Source organism: Penicillium macrosclerotiorum (assembly GCF_028827735.1).
Source record: "Penicillium macrosclerotiorum strain IBT 26536 chromosome Unknown utg000010l_segment0_segment0, whole genome shotgun sequence".
Classification (NCBI taxonomy): domain Eukaryota; kingdom Fungi; phylum Ascomycota; class Eurotiomycetes; order Eurotiales; family Aspergillaceae; genus Penicillium; species Penicillium macrosclerotiorum.
In genome coordinates this window covers 638,696-662,094 of record NW_026643089.1, presented here as the reverse complement: position 1 = coordinate 662,094, position 23,399 = coordinate 638,696, and the positions used below count along the sequence as shown (strand labels likewise).

Here is a 23,399-nt window from a genome sequence, read left to right as displayed (position 1 = left end):
AGACTCCAGAAAGGCTTGCAAAAACAAAGATAGAAGCGCTCAGCGGACGTAGCCAACCAGTCAACCCGCAAAGGGTTAAAAGGAACCAGAAACCGACCGAGATATTCTTAGTCAACCGGTGAGATCAGAAAACATAGATCCACAGGCAAATGATGCAAATGAAGGTCAGTCCATGAGGACACATACGAAAACTTCTTGAATGGGATGACCAGGGCCATCGCACAAGGGTGAGTGCGTCAATCGCAAATGGGGTATGTTGGTACATTCGTGACACCTGGTAATGCTAGGCAATGGTACAAAGGAAACCAAGGAAAATGGACGCCACAGAACGAATGAGAAAACGCCGCGCTGAAACTCCAGGGTATTTGCAGCCCTCAGCAAACTCCTCCAGGTCATGACAAGTGATAAGAGGGAAAAGCTCCGAGCGACGGAATAGAGCCAGAAGCGCAGTCGGATGGAAGCCGAGCAGATGAAAGCCTGATTGTCAAACCTGTCAATCTGAGAAGCAGAAGGGGGCTATAGAAGAAAACAAAAGGGGTCGTTATCAGTTAAAGCGTGGCATGAAAGACAGGCAAGAACCAAAAAAGGCAAACGAGAGCAAGCGCCGGGTCGTGTCAACACCAGGGGACAATATGACAAAGGAAAAAAAGAAAATGATAAGCACGGAACACCCTCCATATGCACAACAATTGAAAGGGGGAGATAGATTACACATCGATCATTTCGGCATCTTCAGCCAAGATCTCATCCGCGGGCCCCCAGTTGCCCTCGAAGACAGTAGCGCCCGCGCGACGGCGTTGATTCACAAATTGCACACCATAGGTTTCTAGAATTTGGTCGGCAGTTGGTCGGTCAAGTGGCTCAGGTGAGATCATCCAACGGACAATCTTATCCAGAGCTTGGGTGTGGTGAGCGTCGATCATAAAAACGGGGGGATTAATCAACTCCCCACTGCGGGCGAGCCGGGACAGCTTATGGGTATTCACTTTGCGATTTGCCAAGAAGTTATCACCAAAGTCGTCGTCGCCAAGATCAGAAGCGCAAAGCTCCTCAAAGGATGACTCCTCAGAAACTGGGTTGCCGGATGCATCGCGGAAGATGCTAGTCTCTGAGCTCCAGGTGAGACTCGGAACATCACTCATATCTCCATTGCGAAGCTTTTGCCAGGATACTCCATTATCCGGCAGCTCCACATTACCAGCAATCTCAAACATTATGAGACCCAGAGAGAAGATATCAGCGGGCTTGTCAAAATGACCCATCAGAATCTCTGGTCCAATGTACTCCCGGTCACCTTCGCCTTCAATGCCGTCTTCGGCAGGCCAGCGTGTGGCCATACCGAAATCTCCAATCTTCAACACGCCTTCAAAGGTCACGAGAATGTTGGCAGGCTTCAAGTCCAGGTGAATGAATCCTTGGTCATGAATGTGCTTCAGCCCAAAGGACAATTCAAGCAAGATCTTCCAGATGCGGAAATCGTCCAGGCGAGCCTTCAAACCCGCCTGTGCCAAAAAAACATCCAGACTGCCCTCTTCGCAGAATTCTGTTTGAATGTACAAGTGGCCATGATCTTCCCAGCTGTCCATGAATGAGATAACATGGTCGGAGTTAACCAAAGTCTTCAGTACCTCGACCTCCCGAATGCGGCGCTCGCGGTCTTTAAGACCCGAGTAGGGATGCTTGCTTTTCTTCACAGCCCAGACCTGGTGAGGCAGAACAGTGGGGGACTTGGGTCCGCTAGAGGGAAGAGAAAATACAGAGGGAAAAGCATCGTGGGGCTGTGCCACCCGGTAAACTTGAGAGAATTCACCGGTTCCAATCAGCTCGACTGTATCAAATCGTGAAGTGAGGCTAGAGTCCACGTCAGGGGCATGGTAGCCACTGAGTTGAAGACTAGGGCGTTTGCTTGAGAGTAAGGATTCGCGAGGCCCGGTGGGCGTGGCAGGGAGATTGTGACTGCTGCTAAAGTCTGGCTGGAGAGATTGTTGATCATTCGGGGCGGATATGGACAAGCCACTGGGATCGGGCGGGAAGAATTGTTCACGAGGAGTTCGAGGTGACGCCTGCAGGAACCGATCGCGCAACGGAGTCGAATTGGCGCTGCCTCTGGATTCTGAGAGACGCTCAAGCGAAGCGATTTGAGACGTAGCGGGAGGGTAGGTACGAGAGGGCAGAAAAGCTTGCTTGGTGGGGGTAGGAGGAAAGTCAGAGTCAGTCAATGGCTGGCTGTCGTGTCGTGATGATGGAGACTGCGCTTGAAGCATATCGTCACCATCAACGCTCACAAGGCTTCCGCGGCGCGTGGGCTCAGGACGATTGAAGGTGCTGCCGAAAATGCCCATGCCCCGTGCAAAAGGACCAGTCTTGGGACGCACAGAGGATCCCGGAGGATTAAAAGGAGAGGCGGGTATAGCCTCGGATTGTCGGCCAAGCTGGGACTTATTGAAAAGACTGTCCACGGGGGGTTGGGCCCAGCTGTAAAGATGTTCACCGGCCGCTTACACGGAGTATCCGGCATATTCTTGTTGAAGCTTGCACCATGAGGTTCCTCTGCATTGCGATTCTTCTTGGAAATCAAACCAGTGGACATGAATGCAGCCGGTAGAGGCTTGACTAGCTTGTAGTTCTCGGGGGTCGCGAACGACTCGGATGAGTCTTCACGTGTTACGCGGCGAACTGGCGCAGGGCGGGTCGTCCCAGCTGGAAGTGATTTAGAGAAGTTGAATATGGGCCGTGACGCTCTTTCGGGCTTGTGAACAGGTTCATGTGTAGGTGAGTCATCGAGACTCGACCCAGAAGAAGATTGGGTGATCGTACGAGAGAGAGGATGAGCAGCGGGTCGAGGAGGCTGAGTTGTGGCGACATTATTGGTGTTCGTTGCAGGGTTTGGAGAGAAGAGAGGACTCGCTGGAGGAGGACGAGGAGAAAAAAGATTGGTCTCTTGTCCACTCTCGAAAAGACTGCTGTCAAATGACATGCGTGGTCGAACTGCCAGTGGAGTACCAGGTGATGCCTCCGAATCGCCCATTTTAGGTCGTCCAAATAGAGAGCGCTCTCCTTGGCGCTGTTGAAGAGTTGATCGTCGAAGTGAGGAGGAGCGTTTGGGGATGGTAGCAAAGGGACTGAAAGGTTGAATGGGACTGGGGAAAGAGAATTCAGACGCGGAGGCGCCAGATGGACTTGCAGGCGCCGTTTCACAATCGTGGTCGAAGATACTAAAATCGGTGGGAAAGGTAGGGGTATGCACACTGCGTCGCTTTGCGGACGGACTTCCGCGAGAGGCTTGGTCCAAGTTCATGATGCCGTCACTACGCTTCAATGGACTGACAGTCGCAAAAGTGCCAAAGGTGCCACTGCGCCGCTTCTCTATGCGCGAAAGAGTGGGCCGTGGAGCGAAAGCTGGTTCGGTTTGGGCGGGGGCTGGAGTGGTGATGAAGCCTGAATTAGGGCAGGCGATGCTCTCACTTGGGTCAGCCAAGTCATCCAGGGTCAATGCATTTTCTTCGCCATGGGCCATAGGAATGGACTGGGTAGGAGTCGCGTTGCCGCCGTCTGTGGACACCGTTAGAGCGCGTTTGGCCGGACTGCGGGGCGATGTTCGTCGACGCATGGCCGGTCGCGTAATCTTTGCGCTGGGGGGATATGGGATCGCTAGAGGAGATTGTTGCCCCGATGAGGGCAAAAGGACAAAGTTGTTGTGCGAAGCTCGCCGCGAGGGCGACAGAGGTGAGCCGATGTAGGAGGTGGCCTTCGAGGGAGACTGGTTGCGAGAGTGAAGGAAGAAGTTGGAACTTTTGGAGGGCGAGCGCGACAGTGAGCGCCGGAGCTGGCGGATCGCAGAGCTAGCATCGACGTGGAGTGGTGAATGCGATGGGAGATGGAGGGTACCACCGGAGTCCCGGTGCGGCGAGAAAGTTGCAACCATGACGGGGAATGTGCTCGACGTGCCGCGCAACAAGCCCAGAATGAGAGGTCGGTCCAATCACGAAATGAAGATCTTCCACACTTTAAAAGAGTCCGGGGAACTCACAGACTCAAACTTTGAAGAGAATCGAGATCCAAAGCAAGTTCCGAGGGGATAAATGTCGTGGTATACTGAAATTTCCCTCTGGTCCACCACAAGACGCCGGGAGGTGGGCGTGAAAGAGGGGACAATAACGCGGCCTTCGATAAGAAGGGGTTGAGCGGCGGTCAGCCGGGCTGAGTCAAGAAAAGGCTACAGAGCTGTTGCTGCTGGTGTTCAGGCACGCAGAAAGCGTTCTGGAATGCTGGGAAGGCGCAGCCGCAAAGTGGCGAAGAAAGAGCGAAGGACACTGGCCATTCACCCACTCATGACGAGGCGTAAGGAATTCCGTGGTAATGGTCCTCCGATCACGCGGGGGATCACAAAACAAGGCGCGCGTGTCCGTGGGAAGACGGCAACGACTGACGATTGTCTCTGCCTACGTTTCGAGGGTCGCGCTGGAATGTTTCAGACCGGCCACACGGACATGTGCTGTCGCGATGCGGAGATGATGTCGACGGACTCCAAGGATAGGCCAGCAGGGCGGATTTGCGGGCACGGATTCTTTCTCCCTGGAGGGTGCCAGTGTTCCGGTGTTTCAAGGAAGAACGGTCGTGCAAGGGGTAGATCCCCCTCCGGCGGCCGTGAGCGAGATCAGCCCACGCGAGTTGGGCAGTCGAAGAGGGGCGGAAATGGGAATGTGGCTATAGTTCTGGAGTAGGTCGGTAATAGGTTCCACGAGATCGAAGGGTCGAAGGGCTCAAAGGGCGAGGAACCGAGGGGGGGATGAGGGGAGGGGCCGAGATCGAAGGATGGAGATGGCGATGCCAGGAATGTGAAAAGAACAGAAGAGAATAAATGACTTCAACGCCCGATCAACGCGCTCGTCGCGTTGTTGATCCTCGATTCCCGATGGGGTTTAGCGGCGGGGACGCGTCGTGACATAAACAAATAGCGCTTATGTAACATCTGATCTATAACTAAACGTGACCGCTAATGCCGATAGCCTCGTTTGCTATGACTCCCTTCTTTCCTATCGCTTGTATTTCTTGTAGTTCGTTTTATTTCTATTAATTGTGCATGTTGATTCCTGCGTAACTGCCTGGGCCCAGCATCCTTCGGCTTCGCTGGCCCCTCTGGGCCTCCTGGGCCCCTGGGGAGGACAAGGATTCCGGAGTTGCCCCTGCGGCCCCTCTCGAGACCGGCGCCACCCAAAACAGCGCCGGATGCGCGGCATCAAAACTCTGTGCTCCTCCACCAATGGACTCAAATTGTCCCAGCGCGTTCCTGACAATGCAGTGCACGGAGCAGACCTCGTCGCACCGCTCGGATTACCCGCCAGTGCCACCACGCCCCACGTCCGTCTGGGAGGCTCATGGGGGGGGATTCGATAGGTCGGCCACGCGGATCTCCCCTTGCTTGGAAGGCTGCCACCCATGATTTCTGGCTCTCCACCGTTATTGATGTCTCATCTGATCCATCAGCTCGTTCTATCTTTAGTGAGTGCAGCCCGGTGCGGGCAGTGCAGGATGAAGACGTTCATTGATTCCATTCATCCAACCGGATCGAGCCCGAGTTGCCACGGCTTGCTCGTTCAGGTCCCCAGACTTCAACGTTCATTTTTGCAAATTCTCGCTCTGAAGCATGCCAGGCTTGCGACAGATCTCCAAGGCTCTTCTCCTCAGGCCTCCCGGCAGTAGAAAGTTCATAGGTTGTGTTGGATCCCATCGGCCAGTTTGTTTACACGGAAGGTGGAGACCCTGTCAACAACCAAGTTGGCCCTGATCAACCCGGGATCCGCTCGTCCCGCATTCCGTGGGTCTCCTATCAGTCCCAATCATGGCCCCCTCGAGTTCGATGCAAATCGATATATTGAAATGAAGAAAAAAATTTTGAAAATTAAAAATGGTGAGAAACAGACACATCCAACTCCAAAAGTACCGCAAAAGCAATATCTATATGCACAGGACAGGAACATAGGAAACAATTTCTCGCTCGGAGTAACCCAAACTCAATGCAATGGAAATCAAAAAGGAGGAAAAAAAAAAAAAAAAAAAAAAACACAAATAGGAAGAAGGAAAACAAAACTCAATGTCAAAACAAATAAACCTAGAATTGTAGAGCAAAGCAAGTCCCCCTTCTCAACTTGTATTGAGTCTCTCTCTACCTGTCCCATTTTCTCTCTATATGCGCAAAGTGTGGTACGTGTGGTACTCACATTCCCGTGGTCTATGCAGATGAGTAAATATCCACCAAAGCAGTCAGTTCCTTCCTGATGGCCTCCATCAGTATCTCACTAGTGGGGCGATCCAATCGAGTCTCGGGCGCAAAGAGGCCAAAATCTAAACGGTCCTCTCGAATTGCGGCCTCCACATCGAGCGTAGGCTATTCCAGCGCGTAGAAACTGCATTAGCGCCCGCTGCTTGCCATCGGGTTGAATTGTCAGGATAGCCCAACTCACCATGAAGATATCCTCGATAGCCGCCGTTGGTCCCTTGGAATTGAGCGTCTGTGCGGAACAGCGCCAGGCTGTGTCACCGTTGGTTTGGGCCTGTTCGGGCCACTGGAAACTAGAATTGCTGGCAGCTGCCACCACATCCTGCGAGATTGTCTGGAATATCACCTTGTCACTCGTGTTGGCAGTGTTGGAGCTGTTGGAGTCATGGGCTGACTCAGGTAGTCGAAGGAAGTTGACACAAGTGTGAATTCTCACCCCGGTCCATTCGGCAATCTCTACGAGCGAGACGCTCGCATGATCGACCATGCTGATTTGGCCGATGTCCTCTTGGATCCGGCGAGCTGCCGCGAAAAGCGAGTCATGATCATCACTGAGTTTGTCGTCGAGGCGAAGCGGTACGATATTAACCGTGGGGCCCACTAACCCCGGCAGGCCCTCCATGCTGTATGATCGATTGGCCAGATACAACCCAACCACAAGTGGACTCTGTAACGTTTTGGAGTCGGTCGATGTGGACGCGAATACCTGGGCATGCACTCGAGCATACACTGCAAGGAAGATGGATTGGACACTCAGCCCGTGATGTTTGGCTGAGACTTCAATGCGAGACATATGTGAAACTAAACCCGGTCGATAGTCCTGTTGGATGACGCCAAACTGCCCTGTTCGCTGTTCTTCCTTGGTCAGTGTCGAAATGGAGCCAAGATACTTTTGCCAGAAATCCCGTCGGACCTCCATCGGCGAATAAACGTGCTGGAACGCTACAAACTGGGAAAGCTCGTTCTGTTCAATTTTCGGTTGGGATAGTGGTTGGTTGCACAATTGAGCAAGACGATTCATAAGAGCAGGAAGGCTGACAGCATCATAGAGCGCATGGTGGAGATGCAAGGCCAGCACAGTGCCCTTGTCTGTTTGACAGGCATGCAGCGCAACAGGTACTGAGCCAGAGGGTTGTTCGGTCCCAAGTGCCGCAAATTGCGGGTTGATACTTTCGTGCCAAATGACCGATTTCTGTACAGATCGGAGCACCACTTGCACATATGGCACCGCCTGCAGGTCGTCTGTTGGGAGAAATATTGTTCGGAGAACGGAGTGTTGTTCGACAAGCCGAACCCAAGCGTGCTCTAGAATCACCCGACTTGGCTTCACTGGTGCGAGGTAATAGAAGACGGGATAGAACACCTCGGGATTCAAGCTATGCATCGCAAGGAAGTAAGTTTGGCCTGCAGTTGTGGGAAATACTCTCTCGACTTGAGATGGACCAATTTCAAATGACTGAAGGAGAGAGTCTAGATCGATCCTCTCGAGAGACTCTTTCACTGCACTGGCAACGTCTGTCGGACTGAGATCCATTGATTTGGCATTGACTGCTCTCGCCATCTTTTCTATCGTTCCTGCTCGAAGCATATCGCTTACTGCCAGCTTGATCGAACGTCTCTTCAGAAGTGCAGCGACCTTGATCGCGCTGATGCTATCCAAGCCGAGTTCGAAAATACTGGCCTCCCTGGAGATTGACTCCTCCGGCACTCCTGATACAATAGATAGAACATGACGGATGCTCCTCTGAATCGGGGGCCATCTTGTTGCGCTCAGTACCGGGACCACCGGGGAGACATGCACATCCTGCGCATCATGCACATCCATGTCTCGATCGACCACGGTTTCGCAGATTTTCATGACATTCTCCGTAAATTCAACCGTCTGGTGGTCTGGATTATCAATAACGGCAAGCAACACGTCTACCATATGTCCTAGGAGGGCTAGTGTGTCCTTTTGTCCCATGACGCTTCCACGACAAGCCACTCGAGCCACAAGGTTTTCCCCCATCCCTTCGACTTCAGCGCAGACTGGGTACTCCACATCACTTGCACCGCCAATTGACTTGTATAAGGCGTTTCCACTGGTCTCGTCCTCTGGGGGTCTCTTTTGATATATAAAAAGAGACTCAAACAGCTGACGTGACCCTGGGTCTGATCTGGCTCGACGCAGTGGGAAATGCTGATACTCGGATATTTCCAAAAGTGTTTCTTGAACATACTTCACTAATTCCAGTCTGGTGCCGTGAAGAATCACTCGCATTGCCACAGTGTTCATAGTTGGAAACATGACATTTTCGGAATTTGGGACATTACGGCCGGAAAGAACCAAACCGAATATAACATCCAGCCTCTTCACATAGGTTGCTAGAATCAAGGACCAACAGCTGACCAAAAGCGCCTGCATTGTGATGCCATGTCTTTTGCAGAAAGTCTCAGCTTTCGCAAGAGAGACCGAGAATTGTTTTTCTGCACGGTGAACCAGCTGCGAATTACTGTCGGAATGCTTCCCTTGAGGGAAGACTGTCGGTTCACAGTTGGATAGTGTCGCTCTCCAGAATCGGAGAGCTTTTTCACTAGAGGATGCAAGGATTTGCTCTAGGATTGCATCGGCCGATGGTCGAATACAGTCGTTGCCGGCATAGGACTTCGCGACATCCTCATGAAGAAGATTGATAGACCATCCATCATAAAGAGCATGGGCGATCGAGAGGACGAGGAAACGAGCATCTCCATCCGTCGCCATTGTCAAGGTAAAGAGCGGGCAGCCCTTCAGACTTGTGGCAGCTCTTGTGCGTTGCGACTCCATTACTGACTCCACGGGTTTCTCATCTAGCCTCACGATCTGGAAGTCAAACACGTCTTCACTGTGGACTACCTGGGCATATGATGCTAGAATCTCTGGATCCCATACTTCGACAAAGGAGGTACGAAGAATCGGATTGGATTTGACAACGGCTCTCCATGCTTCCTGAAGCCTCTTTAGATCCACATGAGGCTCAATTTGGAGAATTTCATGGTTGTAGTAGTGCTGGTACCCGGATTCATTCAACTCCATAACCATCGCCTCCTGGATTGGCGTAGCTGGAAGTACCTGGCAAAACTTATGAGGCAGGAGTTTCTCTCGAGAAAGGAACTCTGTCAGGCTGTTTTGCATCTGATTCAGCAACGGATATGTGCCATTCTGCACGGGATAGTCTGTTTCTGGGAGTTGACTCGTCATGGCCTCAATATTGCGGTAGCGCATGATGGTGCTCACTGGGAGCTTGAGACCAAGCTTTCCCAGGCGTGAAGACAATTTGATAGCATCTATGCTGTCAAGGCCAACTTCAAAAATAGAAGTCTCCTCGCTAATAGATTGTACATCTACCTCGGCAAGGGTGGCAATAACGTCACGGATCATGCAAGCCTGGGGGGTCCATTGGAATGAAGGCTTGCTAAGGGATTTTGTGATGAACTCTCCCAGTTCTGTTGTGATTTCACCTGGATGAAACTGGCTCTCTTCCGCAACTCCATTAAGGTAAGGCAACTCTCGGTCGGGATTCTGGGCGAAGTCAAGCAGGATTTGTTGGAAGCTAGAAGCAATATGCTGCGCTTTCTCTGGAGACACTACCTCACTCTTCGCCGCAATTGTTGCGGTAAGGGTTTCGTTGCAATTGCGCACAATTTCAAATGCCAACGGGTGCTCGTGCTGTGCTTCTGAATCCAGCGAATGCCATAGCCCGCTAGTGGATTGGTTGATGTCAGCATTTTCTCTCTGGAACACAAAGAGTGAATCAAAAGGGGCTCATCTGGGCTTTTGCCCAGCCATTTGACAATATCCCTTAACGCCGTGAACTGATAAGGGATGCTGGAGACGTGATATTCATGGCATCGCTTAGCAACCTCGGACCAGGACTTGAGACCACGAAGTTGGACATTGCTGGGGATGGTATTGAAGAGGGGGCCAATGACATTGGCAATTCCAAGAACGTCTATTGAGCGACCAGAGGCGATGATTCCGATTGTTGGAATGAAACTAAAATGTTTCTGGAGGGCTAAGAGCCAGCAGGCATGGAAGATAGCTTGTTCCGTGACATTGAGGAATTTACGCAGATAATCCACGTTTTCGGTTGTATCAATCTCAATCCTATGCGTAACGGCGCTGCCCTGGTCTTCAACTTGTCTAGACAGGGTCTTTTTAGGACAGCTTGCCAGATGTTCTCTCCAGAATGCCTCTGCTCTAGGATCTTTGCAAAGAGGACCAAAATGCAGCACATCGAGGAATTGGGGAGGCCGATCGAAATCCCTCTGCTGGTCGATATATATATGAGCCACCAATTCAAGTAAAAGTGCAAGACTGTTTCCATCGTAAAGAGCATGGAATATGTTCAGACACAAAATCGATCTTTCAGTAGAGCTGACGATGCCCACCTCCCACAGCCGTGTTGATAAGCCCTCGAGCTTCAAGATCCACTTTTCGAATCGTTGCTTGCATACATCCTCAACTTTTTGCTTGGGAGCTGTTTTGATGTGGAACCAAGGAAGCGTGTCTTTCTTCAAAATGGCCTGCGCATAACCGTCTGGAGATGGTGAAAATCGAGCTCGGAGCATTTGGACCTGGGATTGTGCCTGGGTCCATGCGGCTCTCATTCTGCTCGGGTCTATTGAGGGTGATAGCCCAAACGTAAAGGACGAGCAGTAAAGGGGCTCCGTGCTCGATAGGAAGTGGTATATGATACCTTCCTGGAGTGGCGTACAGGGCGCAATTTGCTCGATCTCGCTGTCAATGACTCCGATACTCTCAATTATAGAATGGGAGTTTTTATGGGCAAAGGCTTCCATCCCCTGCTTTGCATTTCTGTGAAGATTACTTTGAGAGATTGACGAAGCTGTCGATCCTTCTAACGCAGATGCCATTCCTGCGACAGTGGGGTCTGCATCCTAACGTCAGATATACATCTCTCAGGGGCAATTCCAAGCGACCGAACTTACACTTCATAATCAATGACGGCTGGGCCTGAGGAAAACCGGTTTCTCTGAGACTTCTCGCAAACGATATCACGGATATTGAATCAAGTCCCAATTCATAAATACTCGACCACGACGAAATAGCGGAGTTGGGGGATCCGATAAATTTTGCCAAAATGGAAATGATTTCCTCTTCTCGTGCACTCTTCGAACTCTGATCAACGGCTAGCGCACTTAATTTCTGGAGCTCGTCTAAGGTGAGATCTTGGTAAATGGCTTTCAGAACCTTCATGTCGGCCTTATTATTGGCTGACAAAGGGAAGCGGGTCATTGGAACGACATGCGTTGGCACCATGTATCCCGGAAGATGTGTGTGACAGGCAGTCTTGATGCTTGACAACAAAGTCCGATTCTCGTTTGAAAAGCAAACTTCAGCGTCATGAAGTTTCTTGTTCACATCAATCTTTGTGACAAAAGAGACAAGCTGGTCTTTGGATTGCTTGGGGTGCTTGATGACCAGTGTAGCCACTTCATTCAACTCCGCTGTGGCCTGCCTGATAACTGCATTGATCTCTCCAATTTCCAGCCGTTGACCGCGGAGCTTGACCTGGTCATCTATTCGACCAAGAAACTGGAAGCTTCCATCATGCAATATTCTGACCAGGTCACCAGTTCGATATATGCGGTCGTCATATTCCGGTAGAACTTGGAACCGCTCTTTAGTGAGTTCTGCTCGGTTAAGATACCCCTTTCCAACTAGAGGACCGGAAACACATAGCTCTCCTAAGCCACCGCGTAGGACAGGTGTTGAAGAGCCCGGTTTAAAAACATAGGATCCCACATTGTCAAATTGTGGCCCAATGTTAGAAGCCTTGTCATTGGGACTCATACGCGGCAGCATGGTGCAACCAATCGTGACCTCGGTCGGGCCATAGCCGTTGTAGATGACTCCATGTGTCCCCCATTCGTCAAGGATCTCTTGCTTCAAGGCCTCCCCTCCGGTGATAAATACACCTCGGCATAACGATGGAACTTCATCCGGATGCACCAATCGTGCCAAGCTAGGAGTAAGATCAATGTGGGTAATAGAAAGCTTTTGGATCATCGCTGGTAAATCCTCGAATAGCAGATCCCGAGGGCATGAAGTGACACATATTCCCACACTCCAGCTCCAGTATTGCTCAAGCACGCTGACATCAAAATGGAATGAGGCGAATTGCAGCCATCGAGAATCGTCGTCCCAATGTGGTGAAAAGAGCTTCTGGAATGCTAGCATGGCTTGTACCGCGTTGTCATGAGTAATTTCACACCCCTTTGGTGTACCAGTTGTGCCAGATGTGTATAAGCAGTAGCAAGTGTCACCTGGTTGTATCTCGCGCACCAGAGAAGGCTGTGTAGGCGACAAGCCTTGGAAGATACCCGGTTGGTCAATGGAATGAATATCGACACCCGACAGGCATTGTAGATCTCCCTCCCGAGATTGGTTGCAAAGCAAAAGTTTGGACTGAGAATCCTCCATGATAAATTGCTTGCGCGATATAGGAGCAGTCGGGTCAATGGCCACATATGCACAGCCTGCTTTCAGAATACCGAGGATTGCAATCGATGCCTCGGGACATTTGTCGAAGCAGATGGCAATCATTTCACCAGAAGACACTCCCTTATCTTGCAAAAAGTGAGCGATCCTATTGCCATCCTCATTGAACTCACGGTAGTTCCAGGTCTTTTTTGGAGATTGTCCGCATTTGGGCCAAATGCGAACTCAAAGGCTGGCTTCTCTGGAAGCATTGCGGCACTTCTCTCCACAAATTGATGCAGCAAAGCCACCGAGGAAGGCAAGACCTTCTTCTTGGCGGGAGTGACAGAAAGGAGTTGTTTTCCCAGAGAGAGATAATCATCCGACCTGGAATCGGGGGATAAGACAGTGTGTTCGAGGATTTTGTTGTACTGCTGTAGAAGTAGATGGGCTTGATCTTGCGGAATAAGGTCACTCCTATAGCTCATTCGTACTTCAAGATCGGTTGACCGTGGAACGAGCTCGATAGACACAGGATACTGCAAAAATTAGCATGGGCTTTATCGTTTGATTGTCAAGGCAGAACATTGTGAACCTACATCAATCTTCGTCTCTTCATCAATAACCTCCCACCCCACAGAGGTTCCCGGAGCTGATAAAAATTTCTGGTAGACAAATAGACTGTCAAATAGCGGCTCGTCACTACCTATCCATCTTTGAATTTGTGCCAATGGAGTAAACTGATTCTTGACCAGAGATGCATTTCTCTTCTGAGTGGCCTTCAAAAGTTCACTGTTAGATCCCTGCACATGTGAAGGAGATGGTACAGTTACTAAACAGGGGAAAACAGCATTTTGGGCAGACGGCGATAGATTCCGACCGGAAAGGACCGTCCCAAAGACAACATTTTGCTCTCCTGTGTACGCAGCAATCAAGCGAGCCCATGATGCTTGGCCTGCTGCTTGAAGAGTGATTCCGATCTCTCGACAGTGAGATTCAAGCTCTGCGAGGGATAATGAGCAGCAAATTGAGCTAGTTAATAATGTCCTTTTCTCGCTGCGAATGGGGTTCAGATCAGGAAATTTGCAGGGGACAATCTCTGACGAAAGCCCCTGCCAAAACGATTGGGCAGTTTCACTCTGCTTTCGACTTTCAGTCAATATAGGACCCAGCGTGGAGGAAATTGATGGCGGATGAATAAGTGTTTTTCCTTGATAAACGGCAAGGACATCGGAAAAGACCGTCTCCAGGGACTGTGCATCATAAAGGGCATGAAGCGCCGAGAAGCTCATGGTCGTCACTTGATCTGAGAATTCGGTAATAATCTCCCAAGGAGGTTGGTGTAGGTTTTCGAGAACTTGTTTCTCATGAATGGCGATATCCGAAGAATCCTTCCAAGGAAGCTCAAAGCCTGTCTCGTAAGTGATCATGGCAAAGGGGTGTTGCTGATTGTACAACTGAACAAATCCAGTCCTCAGCATCTCATGGTGAGCCACCACTTTTATCCAGGCATTCTTGAGCTGGACTCTGTCCAATGGCTCTGAGAACTTCAAGGACATGCGGTTGAAGTAAACATCTCCATTTGAATGAGTAAAAAGTGCCAACATACCATTCTGCACAGATGTACATGGTCGAAGGCACTGAACTGTTTGTGAATCTATGCCGAGCTGGTTACAAGCCATTTGAAGATGTTGTTTTTCAAAGGCAGAAAAGTCAAAGTGCTCCTCTTCGGTGGTTTTCTCACGAGTTTCAAGGAGTGAGGCAATTCTTTCGACAGATGCGGCCTTTTATTTGTTAGCCATTAGCTAATTGGAAACTTGAGAGCCTCAAACTGACCTCAAGAATATCACCACTAGATATTGTATACCCAAATTTACGCAATCTGCCCGAAATTTGAACAGCATTGATACTATCTAGACCGAGCTGAAAGATAGTTGTGTTTGGAGACACGAAGTCTCTGTCGACCTTAGCAAATTGGCAAAGAATCTCACGGAGGCTTTCTTCCTGCAGAGACCATGGGCGAGACACGTCAAGATTTTGCGAGCCTGGGCTGATTTTCTGCACTTTAGGGGTCGAAAAAACCCGAGGAATATCCGTCGCAAATAGCCGTCTGTCGGAAGCCTGGGCGTCGGAATACTGGATGGTATGATTGATGAGGAGCACAAAGTTCCGTGCAAGCTCATCTGCCAATACAGAGGTCAAATGCGATGGTTGGAAGTGGAAACATATTTGAATAGTGTTCTGTGTTTCGTTTGGAATGATCTCACAAATCAGTGGAAATCCCATGTTACCTTCATCTGTGAGGAGTTCCCAATATTGAGGATCAAGGTCGGAATTCCTGGTTTGAAGGATGATCAAGGTGTCGAACAGGCGATTGGTGCCTTGAAGAGCGCGCCTCTGAATATGACGCAGAGGACAGAGCTGGTGATGCAAAATTTTGCTATTGTGCGTTTGAAAGATCCTCATAAGGTCGGCATTTGTTGACGTGGAAGACAGATTTACTCGCATGGGAAGAGTATTGAAGCAAGGCCCAATAATTCGATCTGCATCCTCCACAGGCACAGTTCTACAGCTGAATACATTACCAAAGCAGACATCAGACGTATCGGCATGTAGAGCCAGAAGTCTTGCCCATGCCGCATGAAAGACATTCAAAGATGAGACGGACAGGTCCTTGCATTGTTGTTTGAATGCGGAGAGAGAAAGGCCCGCATCAACATAGATTTGTCGGGAAGCAGCTTGGCTTACGGACCCAACGGCATCTTTGGGAGCCGGAAGTAGAGTTGGCGAGACGCCCCATAAGTACTGGTCCCAGAAATGATCTGATTTTTCAGAGGCAGCCAAGACCATGTAATCAATAAATCGGTGGAAAGGGATCGATTCAGGAAGTGCTTGACCTGCAAACGAAAGCTCGAGCTCGTGTAGCAACTGCGAAATGGCTTGTCCGTCATATAACGCATGGTGTATTGATAACAGGAGGTGGGTCTGCTGCTCTTCAGGATCTGTGAAGGCTGTCAAGGAGTATGGAAGTAGGTTATTGACTGGTGACTGGTGCTCAAACTCTGATTTTCTTTTCTGGATATCTTGGTCGAGTTTCTGGACAGATGTCTTCATTTGTGACCAGGGAAGGATTGCGCCGGCTAGCACCACTTGGGCGTACGCGAATCGCTTATCATTAGTTCGCCAGAAACAAGTTCTTAGAATATCATGTCTTTGCAACATTTCAATCCATGCAGTTTTCAGCTGGTCGACGCTTGTGTGCACCCGGAGCAGGAGGTGATTGAAGTAAGTCGAATCAAGATCAGATTCAGCTGCGAGCATTGCTTCCTGTAGTGGTGTACAAGGATATACGCGCTGGACAGAGATATTTTCGCCACTGATTTCATCCTTGACTTCACGTAGGAAATCATCATCGAACACTGATTGAGAGGTCCTTTGTAGAGGTTCTTGAGATGAGTGACCATTAGCCATGGGAGGAATAGCAGACGCCAGTCGAGATACTGAACTGTAGCGCAGAATTGTCGATACTGCAAGTCTTCCGAATCCGGATTCTTGAAGCTTCCGTGAGAGCGAAATCGCCGACAGTGAATCGAGGCCCAATTTATAAAATGAAGTGTGTTTGTGTATGTGTTGCTTATCAACTCCCAAGACTGTGGACAAGGCCATCACGATTGCGCTTTCAATATCGGTGAGGGTCTCTGCGGTGCCTGTTGAAGCTCTTTGGGAGAATATATTGATTCTCTCAGGGCTCATCTGCTCAATCTCTTGCTTCAGACTTGCACGGTCGATCTGAAAGGATTCAGTCATCGGCAATTTTTCCATTGGAAGCAAAAGATAAGGAACTGCCAATAAATCTGGTCTGGAATTCAGTTCCTTGAATAGATCTTGAACCACAGAATCAAGCTGCCCAGAATACTCTGAGTCATAAGCATCTTTTGAGGGCACCCAAACTGTCGCCAATTTCTGCTGCCTATCAACCGGACTGTCTATAAGAACACTCGCAGTGTTCTCAACGAGTCCTGATGAGTAGAGCGCACATTCGAGTTCATTCACACTTGGTTCTTGACCAAGAACAATAATACTACCATCGGGAAGAATTCTTCCATAATCTCCAGTACGATGGACTCTTCCAAATTGAGGATGATTAAGGAAGCTGTCTGTAACCGCGCCCTTCATGGTGGAAACTAACTGGCTCTGTTTTGATGTCATTAGTCTTCATCCAACTCAGAGCTTCTCATAGACTGACCAGTATTTCACCACCAAATACTAACTCTCCAACAGCTCCACGGGGCACGAGTGTGAATTCTGATTGATCTGCAACAACCATTACAGACATGTTGTCCAACCGCTTTCCGACATTGGAAGGAATAGCCGAGGCTTGAACGTCGTTGAACATCGAAAGAATACTTGGTAGGGCTGAGGAGCGATAACCTAATGTAATAATTATCAATGAGAAGTGCTTAAGTTTGATTCCTTCGAGACATACATACCTTGATGGAGACCCTTTCCAGCCCAGTCATGGTGCACTTTTGCAGTTAGCGGCTCACCAGATATGAAGAGCTGTTGAACACTGGGCACATTCTGTGGATTCAAGTCCGATGCCAATGTAGGAGTCGAGTGAACATGTGTTACATTCATTGCGTTAATAATTTCCTGGAAATTGGTGGCAAGTAGTTCATCATTTGTCACGCAGAGCGTTACACCGGCGCTCAGCGCAAAGAAAAATCCAAGGAGTGAATCTATAGAGCCGTCAGACTTGTCTTTGAAATAGCGAACTAGTTGTTTGTGACTTACCAATAGATGCAGACGGGGATGCCTGAAATATTTTGGATCCCTGCGAAAGAGAATACATGTTTGTGGTTGCATCAATGTGGCTTTTGAGGCCTTGAGAAGTAAAGGAAACATGCTGCACCGACTCATCTTTCGAAGAGACATTTTCCACCCTAACAATGTTGAAGTGGGGGCTAGCATCGTTCGAGAATATATCTTCATGAGAGTATTCGTCAAGTGACTCAGGAAGGAGTATCTGGGCAGCAGATCCCAGGGGGGTCAAAAAGTCATGGTTTGAGGCGGGGGAATGGTGGATGAAAAACTTTATCTCCAAGGCGGCAAGCGTGGATCTGATGCTTTCTAGAGAAAAGCGAGGTGCCAAGGGTAAGAGGCCAGCTCCTATCTTGGTGACAGCAAGAACGCATATGTAAGAATATATTGAGTTCTCTAAAACAATTGCGATTAAGTCGTTCTTCTCAACCCCCGAGATTAGGAGATAACGAGCAAGGGAGTTTGCGCGAGCGTTCAGTTCAGAGTAAGAGATGCTTTCAACTTCCACAGGAAGGGAGTCTAGCTCTTTGAGAAGTTCGATAGCCGTTTTTGATGGATTGGCAGATGCAACTCTTTGAATAACAGAAACAAGGCTTGGATCATTGTCCAGTGTTTTGTGGATTGGGCCGAGGAATGATAGAATGGGTGACGGGAGCTGTTTACCAATGTGATCAATTGGCAAATCCAGGGAGTCAATCAGAATAGATGCTACATGGTCAATCTGCTCCAATAAAAGCTCTGCTTGTTCACAGGGCAAGATAGATTGTTGATATGTTGCCTTTGCAATAATTTCATTATCTCTCGGCTCAAGTTCCAACAATAGCGCAAACTCCAGGAATTCGGCAGTATCAACTTCTTTGAATAAAGACGGGTGGTCGTTTTCAGACCAGACGCTTTCTTGCCAAACAAAGGCAGTGTCGAAAAGATTTAGGTTCAAATCAATGCCAGAGGCCCTCTTGATATCTTGAAGCGGGAGGCTTCCGTGCTCCAGAGATTTGCGGTTCATGTTTTGAATGGCTAAAAGCAGGTCTGTCACACTTTGCATCTTATCCAGATTTATCCGTGTTGGTAATGTGCGGATACATGGCCCAAGAATCGTCTCAATCCCTTTGACAGGCAGTGTTCGACCGGAAAAGACGGTACCAAAGACAACGTCGTGAGAACCGAGGTAAGATGACAGGATATAGCAAAATGCAGCTTGGAAAATGGTCTGTCGGCCAATACGGAAGCTCTGAGATACATCATTGAGTTTGGACATAGATACTTTCAATGTACGAGTGACATCTCGTGTGCTTGGAGGTACATCCATTGTTCCATGGAAATTTGGAAATGTGGCGGGAGAAGTGCCTTGGAGCTGGTCACGCCAGAAAAGAAATGAATCATTGGAAGCTTCCCCAAGCTTATGCTCGATGAAAAAGTTCGTCACGATGTTGTATGAAGGCTTTGGTGGCAAATCCTCTCCAACCAAGAGACGATGGAGATCCTTCAACATGAGCAGCCAAGACCACCCATCATATAGCGCGTGGTGAATGTGCACTAAAACCTGAAGGCCTTCTGGTGTTTCCTTGAATTGAAATCGAAGGGGACGGAGAAGATCATGCTCATTCATAAGCGAAATATCATAGTTCAACTCATCACACTTCTGAATGATATGTGCACCAGGAAGTCTCCAGGTAAAGCGGGCATATGAGTGATCCTTGAGGCCGATCTCAACGAAACCGGATCGCAAAACCGGATTTTGGTCCAGAAGTTTAACAAATGCTTTGTGGACAGCCGTGTAATTTATTGAGCTCTGAAATTCAAGTTCGATCCAGTTACAGTAGGCTTTGGAGTCTCGGGTGGTTTCCAGTATCATCGCCTGTTGGATATGACTGGAAGGCTCGATCTCGGTCGCCTCAATGCTCAACCCTAAGGACTCTAGTCTTGCTGCACCTGCATCTGCCACCAATTGACGGATTCTCTGAAGGCCTGTTTGAGTATCCTCGTGTGGCTGCGTTGTCGCTAGCTCCTTTGCAAGCTGCCATACTCCATCAATACAGTCTGCCTCCAACAGACGGGCCACATCGAGGCGGATCCCAGCATCTAGCAGATGAGATGCAAGTCGAATTGCAGCCAATGAGTCAAGGCCAGCCGCAGTTAGACTCTCTGTGGGAGAAATTTGTCTATCGAGCACATCGACTACACAAGATGCAATTGTTTCCTCGGTTTCATCTCGGAATTTCTGTGGCTCGGTCGACTCGGTAGCATTTCGATGGCGAACAAACTCGGCCTCCAGCGCCTTCCGATCGATTTTCCCAGACGGTAGCTGAGGAAATTGATTGACAAGAATGAATTCTCCTGGGACCATAAATCGAGGTAACCATTGTCGGCAGGTATCTCGCAGAGTGCGATCATTTGTCCCTTTGTCATTGACCAGAACAAAGGCCGCCAAGCTACCGTTGCTCACAATCGCAACAGCACTTCGAACATCTGGTGCCCGGCAAATTGCATGCTCGATCTCGCCAAGTTCGATCCTTTGGCCACGAAGTTTGACTTGACCACTGGAGATGCGCCCAAAACACTCGATCTCGCCGGAAGGTAACATCCGGGCTTTATCACCGGTCCGATAGAGCCGGCCGTAGACAGGACTGTCAATAAATGCCTTGGCGTTCTCTTCGGGTCGGTTGATGTATCCGTCTGCCAGCTGCGATCCACCCACTACCAATTCGCCAATCTGGCCAAGAGGCAGAGGCTCGAGCTGAGGAGAGGAAGACGAGTCTTCCACCTCTAGGGACATGATAAAAGCAGACACGGTTTTGAACGGCTTGCCAATCAAATTGACTCGATCACTGGCTCGGAAGTGGGTGGCCGCAGTACAATGGATTGCAGCCTCAGTGGGGCCATACATACCGTGAAGAATGCCGTCTGAGTTTTCTGACTGACCGAATTCATCCACGACATGTCTGGTCAGCATCTCGCCAATGGTAAGGAGGACTCGCAAGTTTGGCGCAGCAGCCCGTGTGCGAAGCAGTTCTCCGGCCACTGTGGGGGTCAGCTCGGCCGCATCAACTCTCATTTCCGTCATTACATGAGAAATATCCAACAGCATTTGCTCTCTATCCGAGCCGATTAACGTCGCCCCTCGCATGAGAGGGAAGAAAATTTCGAAAACCGAAACATCGAAGGTTGGGGATGCAAACTGTAAAAAACGATTGAACAAGGGTATCAAGTCATTATGCGCTAACAACGATTGAGTAGCCGCTAGATGGGAAACACCAACTCCTTTCGGACGGCCCGTGGAGCCGGATGTATACATCACGTAGGCCAGGTCCGAGGGTGTAGCAGAGACTGTCTCCGCAGCTATTTCGATGGGATCCTCTCCATCCAATTTGGTCTCCAGGTCATCAACAGTGATCACAGCCAGGCTATCACTCTGCGGTATCCGAGCCGCCAGAGCGCCTTGTGTAATGACCACAGACGCTGCAACATCCTGCAAAATAAACTCGATCCGGTCCCGAGGTGCGTCAATATTCAAGGGACAAAAGGCCCCGCCCGCCTTCAAGATGGCCAGTTGCGTGATGTACAGCTCCAACGACTGTGGCACCAGTACTGGGACTACCATCGCTCGCGCCTCAGCTCTTTGGCCTTGTGAAGCGGCACGGCCGATTTCCCTGGCAAGTTTTGAGGACAGGCGGTCCAAGGAGCGATATGAGAGAGAACGGATGTTCCCATCGGCAGTCAAGCATTCAATGGCATAGTTGGCATCATTGGCCCCGCTCAAGGCCAGCTCATGGAGCAGCTGCGGACCAGGCAAGGTAACGGGAGATGGGTTCAGAATTGACATCTCCAGAAGGCCCATCGAAGCCGGCAGGTTTTGCTGAATGTCCGACTGTGATGCCTGCATATGGACGGTGTGTTGTAGTTGAGCGTCTAGTTGATGCAAGAACGCAGCGTCTATGCCTGTCCACGAGTGCAGAGTGCTCGTTTGGGCCTGGCGGTTGAAGGACCACACCATGGAACAGGAAGCAGATAGGGATGCATCAACCTCTCCACCGGCGTCGTCCTGGATGATAAACACAGCGGTGTGCTTCGCACGGAGGGACGCAGCATCCAGTGTTGCTGGCTGGATTGAAGGAGTAAATAAGACGACTTTGATTGGCTCGTGATTGAGCACGAATACCGGAGATTCTTCGGTCGTGAAAACACGCAGAATGGAGGCCCAGGCCAGTGCGAGTAAGTGCGTTGGTAAGTGCGCCGTCTCCACAGGCCATTGTTGAATAGCGCGCACAGCGCCGTCTTCACCAGTGTCGCGCAAATGACCGCCCGTGATGACGGGAAATGGGGTGAAACGATCCATCGGGTGGTCCACCAGGGGAGGGGTCAATGGCGCATGGTCCAATGCTGCTTATAGATTGCTTATTAGACGGGCCGTGAGTGGTTGCTTGGGCCCGAAAGGTCAGTCCGTTTTTATGCAGGTGGTAGCCGCGAGGTGGACTGAGCAGAGCTGCTGGCGGCAGCTAAGGGCTCGGTGGGCGAAGGGTGAGGGGTTTGCTTTCAACGAGCAGGGAGGAGAGGGCCAGCAGCGGGGTCTCCATTCATTGCCAATGTTGGGGAGCAGATCATAACGGGATGAGGATAGAGAAAAGAAAGATGGTGAAGGAAGACGAGGGTTCTAGGGACGATCATTCGGGGTTGGTAGGGAAAAAAGAAAGGCGTCGGCCTCTGTGTGAAGCAGGTGTTTAGTCAGTACTACGTCGTGGAAGCCTTTTTGAGGTCTGCAGTGATGACCGAGACAAGCGCCCAAAAAGTCCCCCCCAAGTCCCTCGAGGCCCAACCAAGCCAGTGGAGGTTTCGTAGGAGCCTCTCGTCATTCCAGCGTTTCCCGAGCTAGCAAGGTCGGGAGGGTGCGAGGGCGAGAGTTACAAGAGGACAGTAGCGTCGAGGATCCACCGGCGGAGTTAAACCGGGCCAGGCATGAAGCCCCGAGCATAGGCACCGTTTTCGTGTTTGTGTTTTCTATCTTTTCGTTTTGATATTTTTCCGGGCTCGCTACTGGTCCTGTTCTGTTCATTTTTGATGTATTTAAGGTGGCGTGATGCCTTGCACTATAGTTGTGTCGCAATAAGAAGGATCCTGTTGTACTTCTGGACTGCTTAGCGTAGACAGGACTATGGGACTCGGACTCCGCGCTAACGACAGTATCTCTCTGTTCGGGGTTGGGGTTTCTCCCCTTTTTTGGTTTGCTTTGGTCTCTCTGATCTTTTCTAGCGTATTCTATTTTATTTCATTTTTTGCTCCCTTCCCCTCCTTTCCTATTACCGCTCTATCGGGATTGGCGTGAGATGGTCCATCCGGTGGAGCCCCGTGCAGAAATGGCCGGTTCACGGATCGATGACGTACCGTCGCACCTGGAAAATACCTCGAAATATAAGATGATAATATCATAATAAAAAACATCAGAAGATCCAGGATCAGACGAGGAGGTGGAAATGAGAAGTAATCGGTCCTCAGAATCAGAATCCAAATTCGAATCAGGGCCATTCCGTGGTCGGTCATGGATGTATGGATTCACCCTAGTCGCCTCGTGTCACGGATGGGATGTCGAGATCGGCCTCGATCGATCTCTCTCGAGCAGGCTACGAGTAATACACAATAGTATCCGAGGAATATACTCCCAATTCGGAACAGGATTTATCGCAGCCGCACCAGCCTGAACTCTTAACCGATCCGGGTCCTAGAGAGCAGGCGGGTCGGGCCTTGGGGCGTGGTCATCAACATCGAACACCTGCATCAACCTCGTACTTCCCTATACTTCCCTATACTTCCCATCCCTCTCTATCCTTTCCTATACTTTCC

General features: G+C 49.9%; 2 protein-coding genes across 2 annotated transcripts; both read right to left on the bottom strand.

The window, feature by feature from the left end:
* Positions 1-707: 707 nt before the first annotated feature.
* Positions 708-3,925, bottom strand: N7462_009914 (tyrosine protein kinase SWE1; the record flags this gene model as incomplete). The annotated part of the gene is made up of 2 exons (XM_057081628.1): positions 708-2,325; positions 2,376-3,925. 2 exons carry the CDS (start codon positions 3,923-3,925, stop codon positions 708-710), a joined length of 3,168 nt encoding a protein of 1,055 aa, XP_056928668.1.
* Positions 3,926-6,232: 2,307 nt separating this feature from the next.
* On the bottom strand, positions 6,233-21,900 carry sidC (nonribosomal siderophore peptide synthase SidC; the record flags this gene model as incomplete). Its single annotated transcript, XM_057081627.1, has 10 exons — positions 6,233-6,388; positions 6,465-10,034; positions 10,094-11,193; positions 11,252-12,887; positions 12,938-13,282; positions 13,343-14,527; positions 14,580-16,937; positions 16,990-17,174; positions 17,234-17,482; positions 17,538-21,900. 10 exons carry the CDS (start codon positions 21,898-21,900, stop codon positions 6,233-6,235), a joined length of 15,147 nt encoding a protein of 5,048 aa, XP_056928667.1.
* Between the last annotated feature and the right edge of the window lie 1,499 nt (positions 21,901-23,399).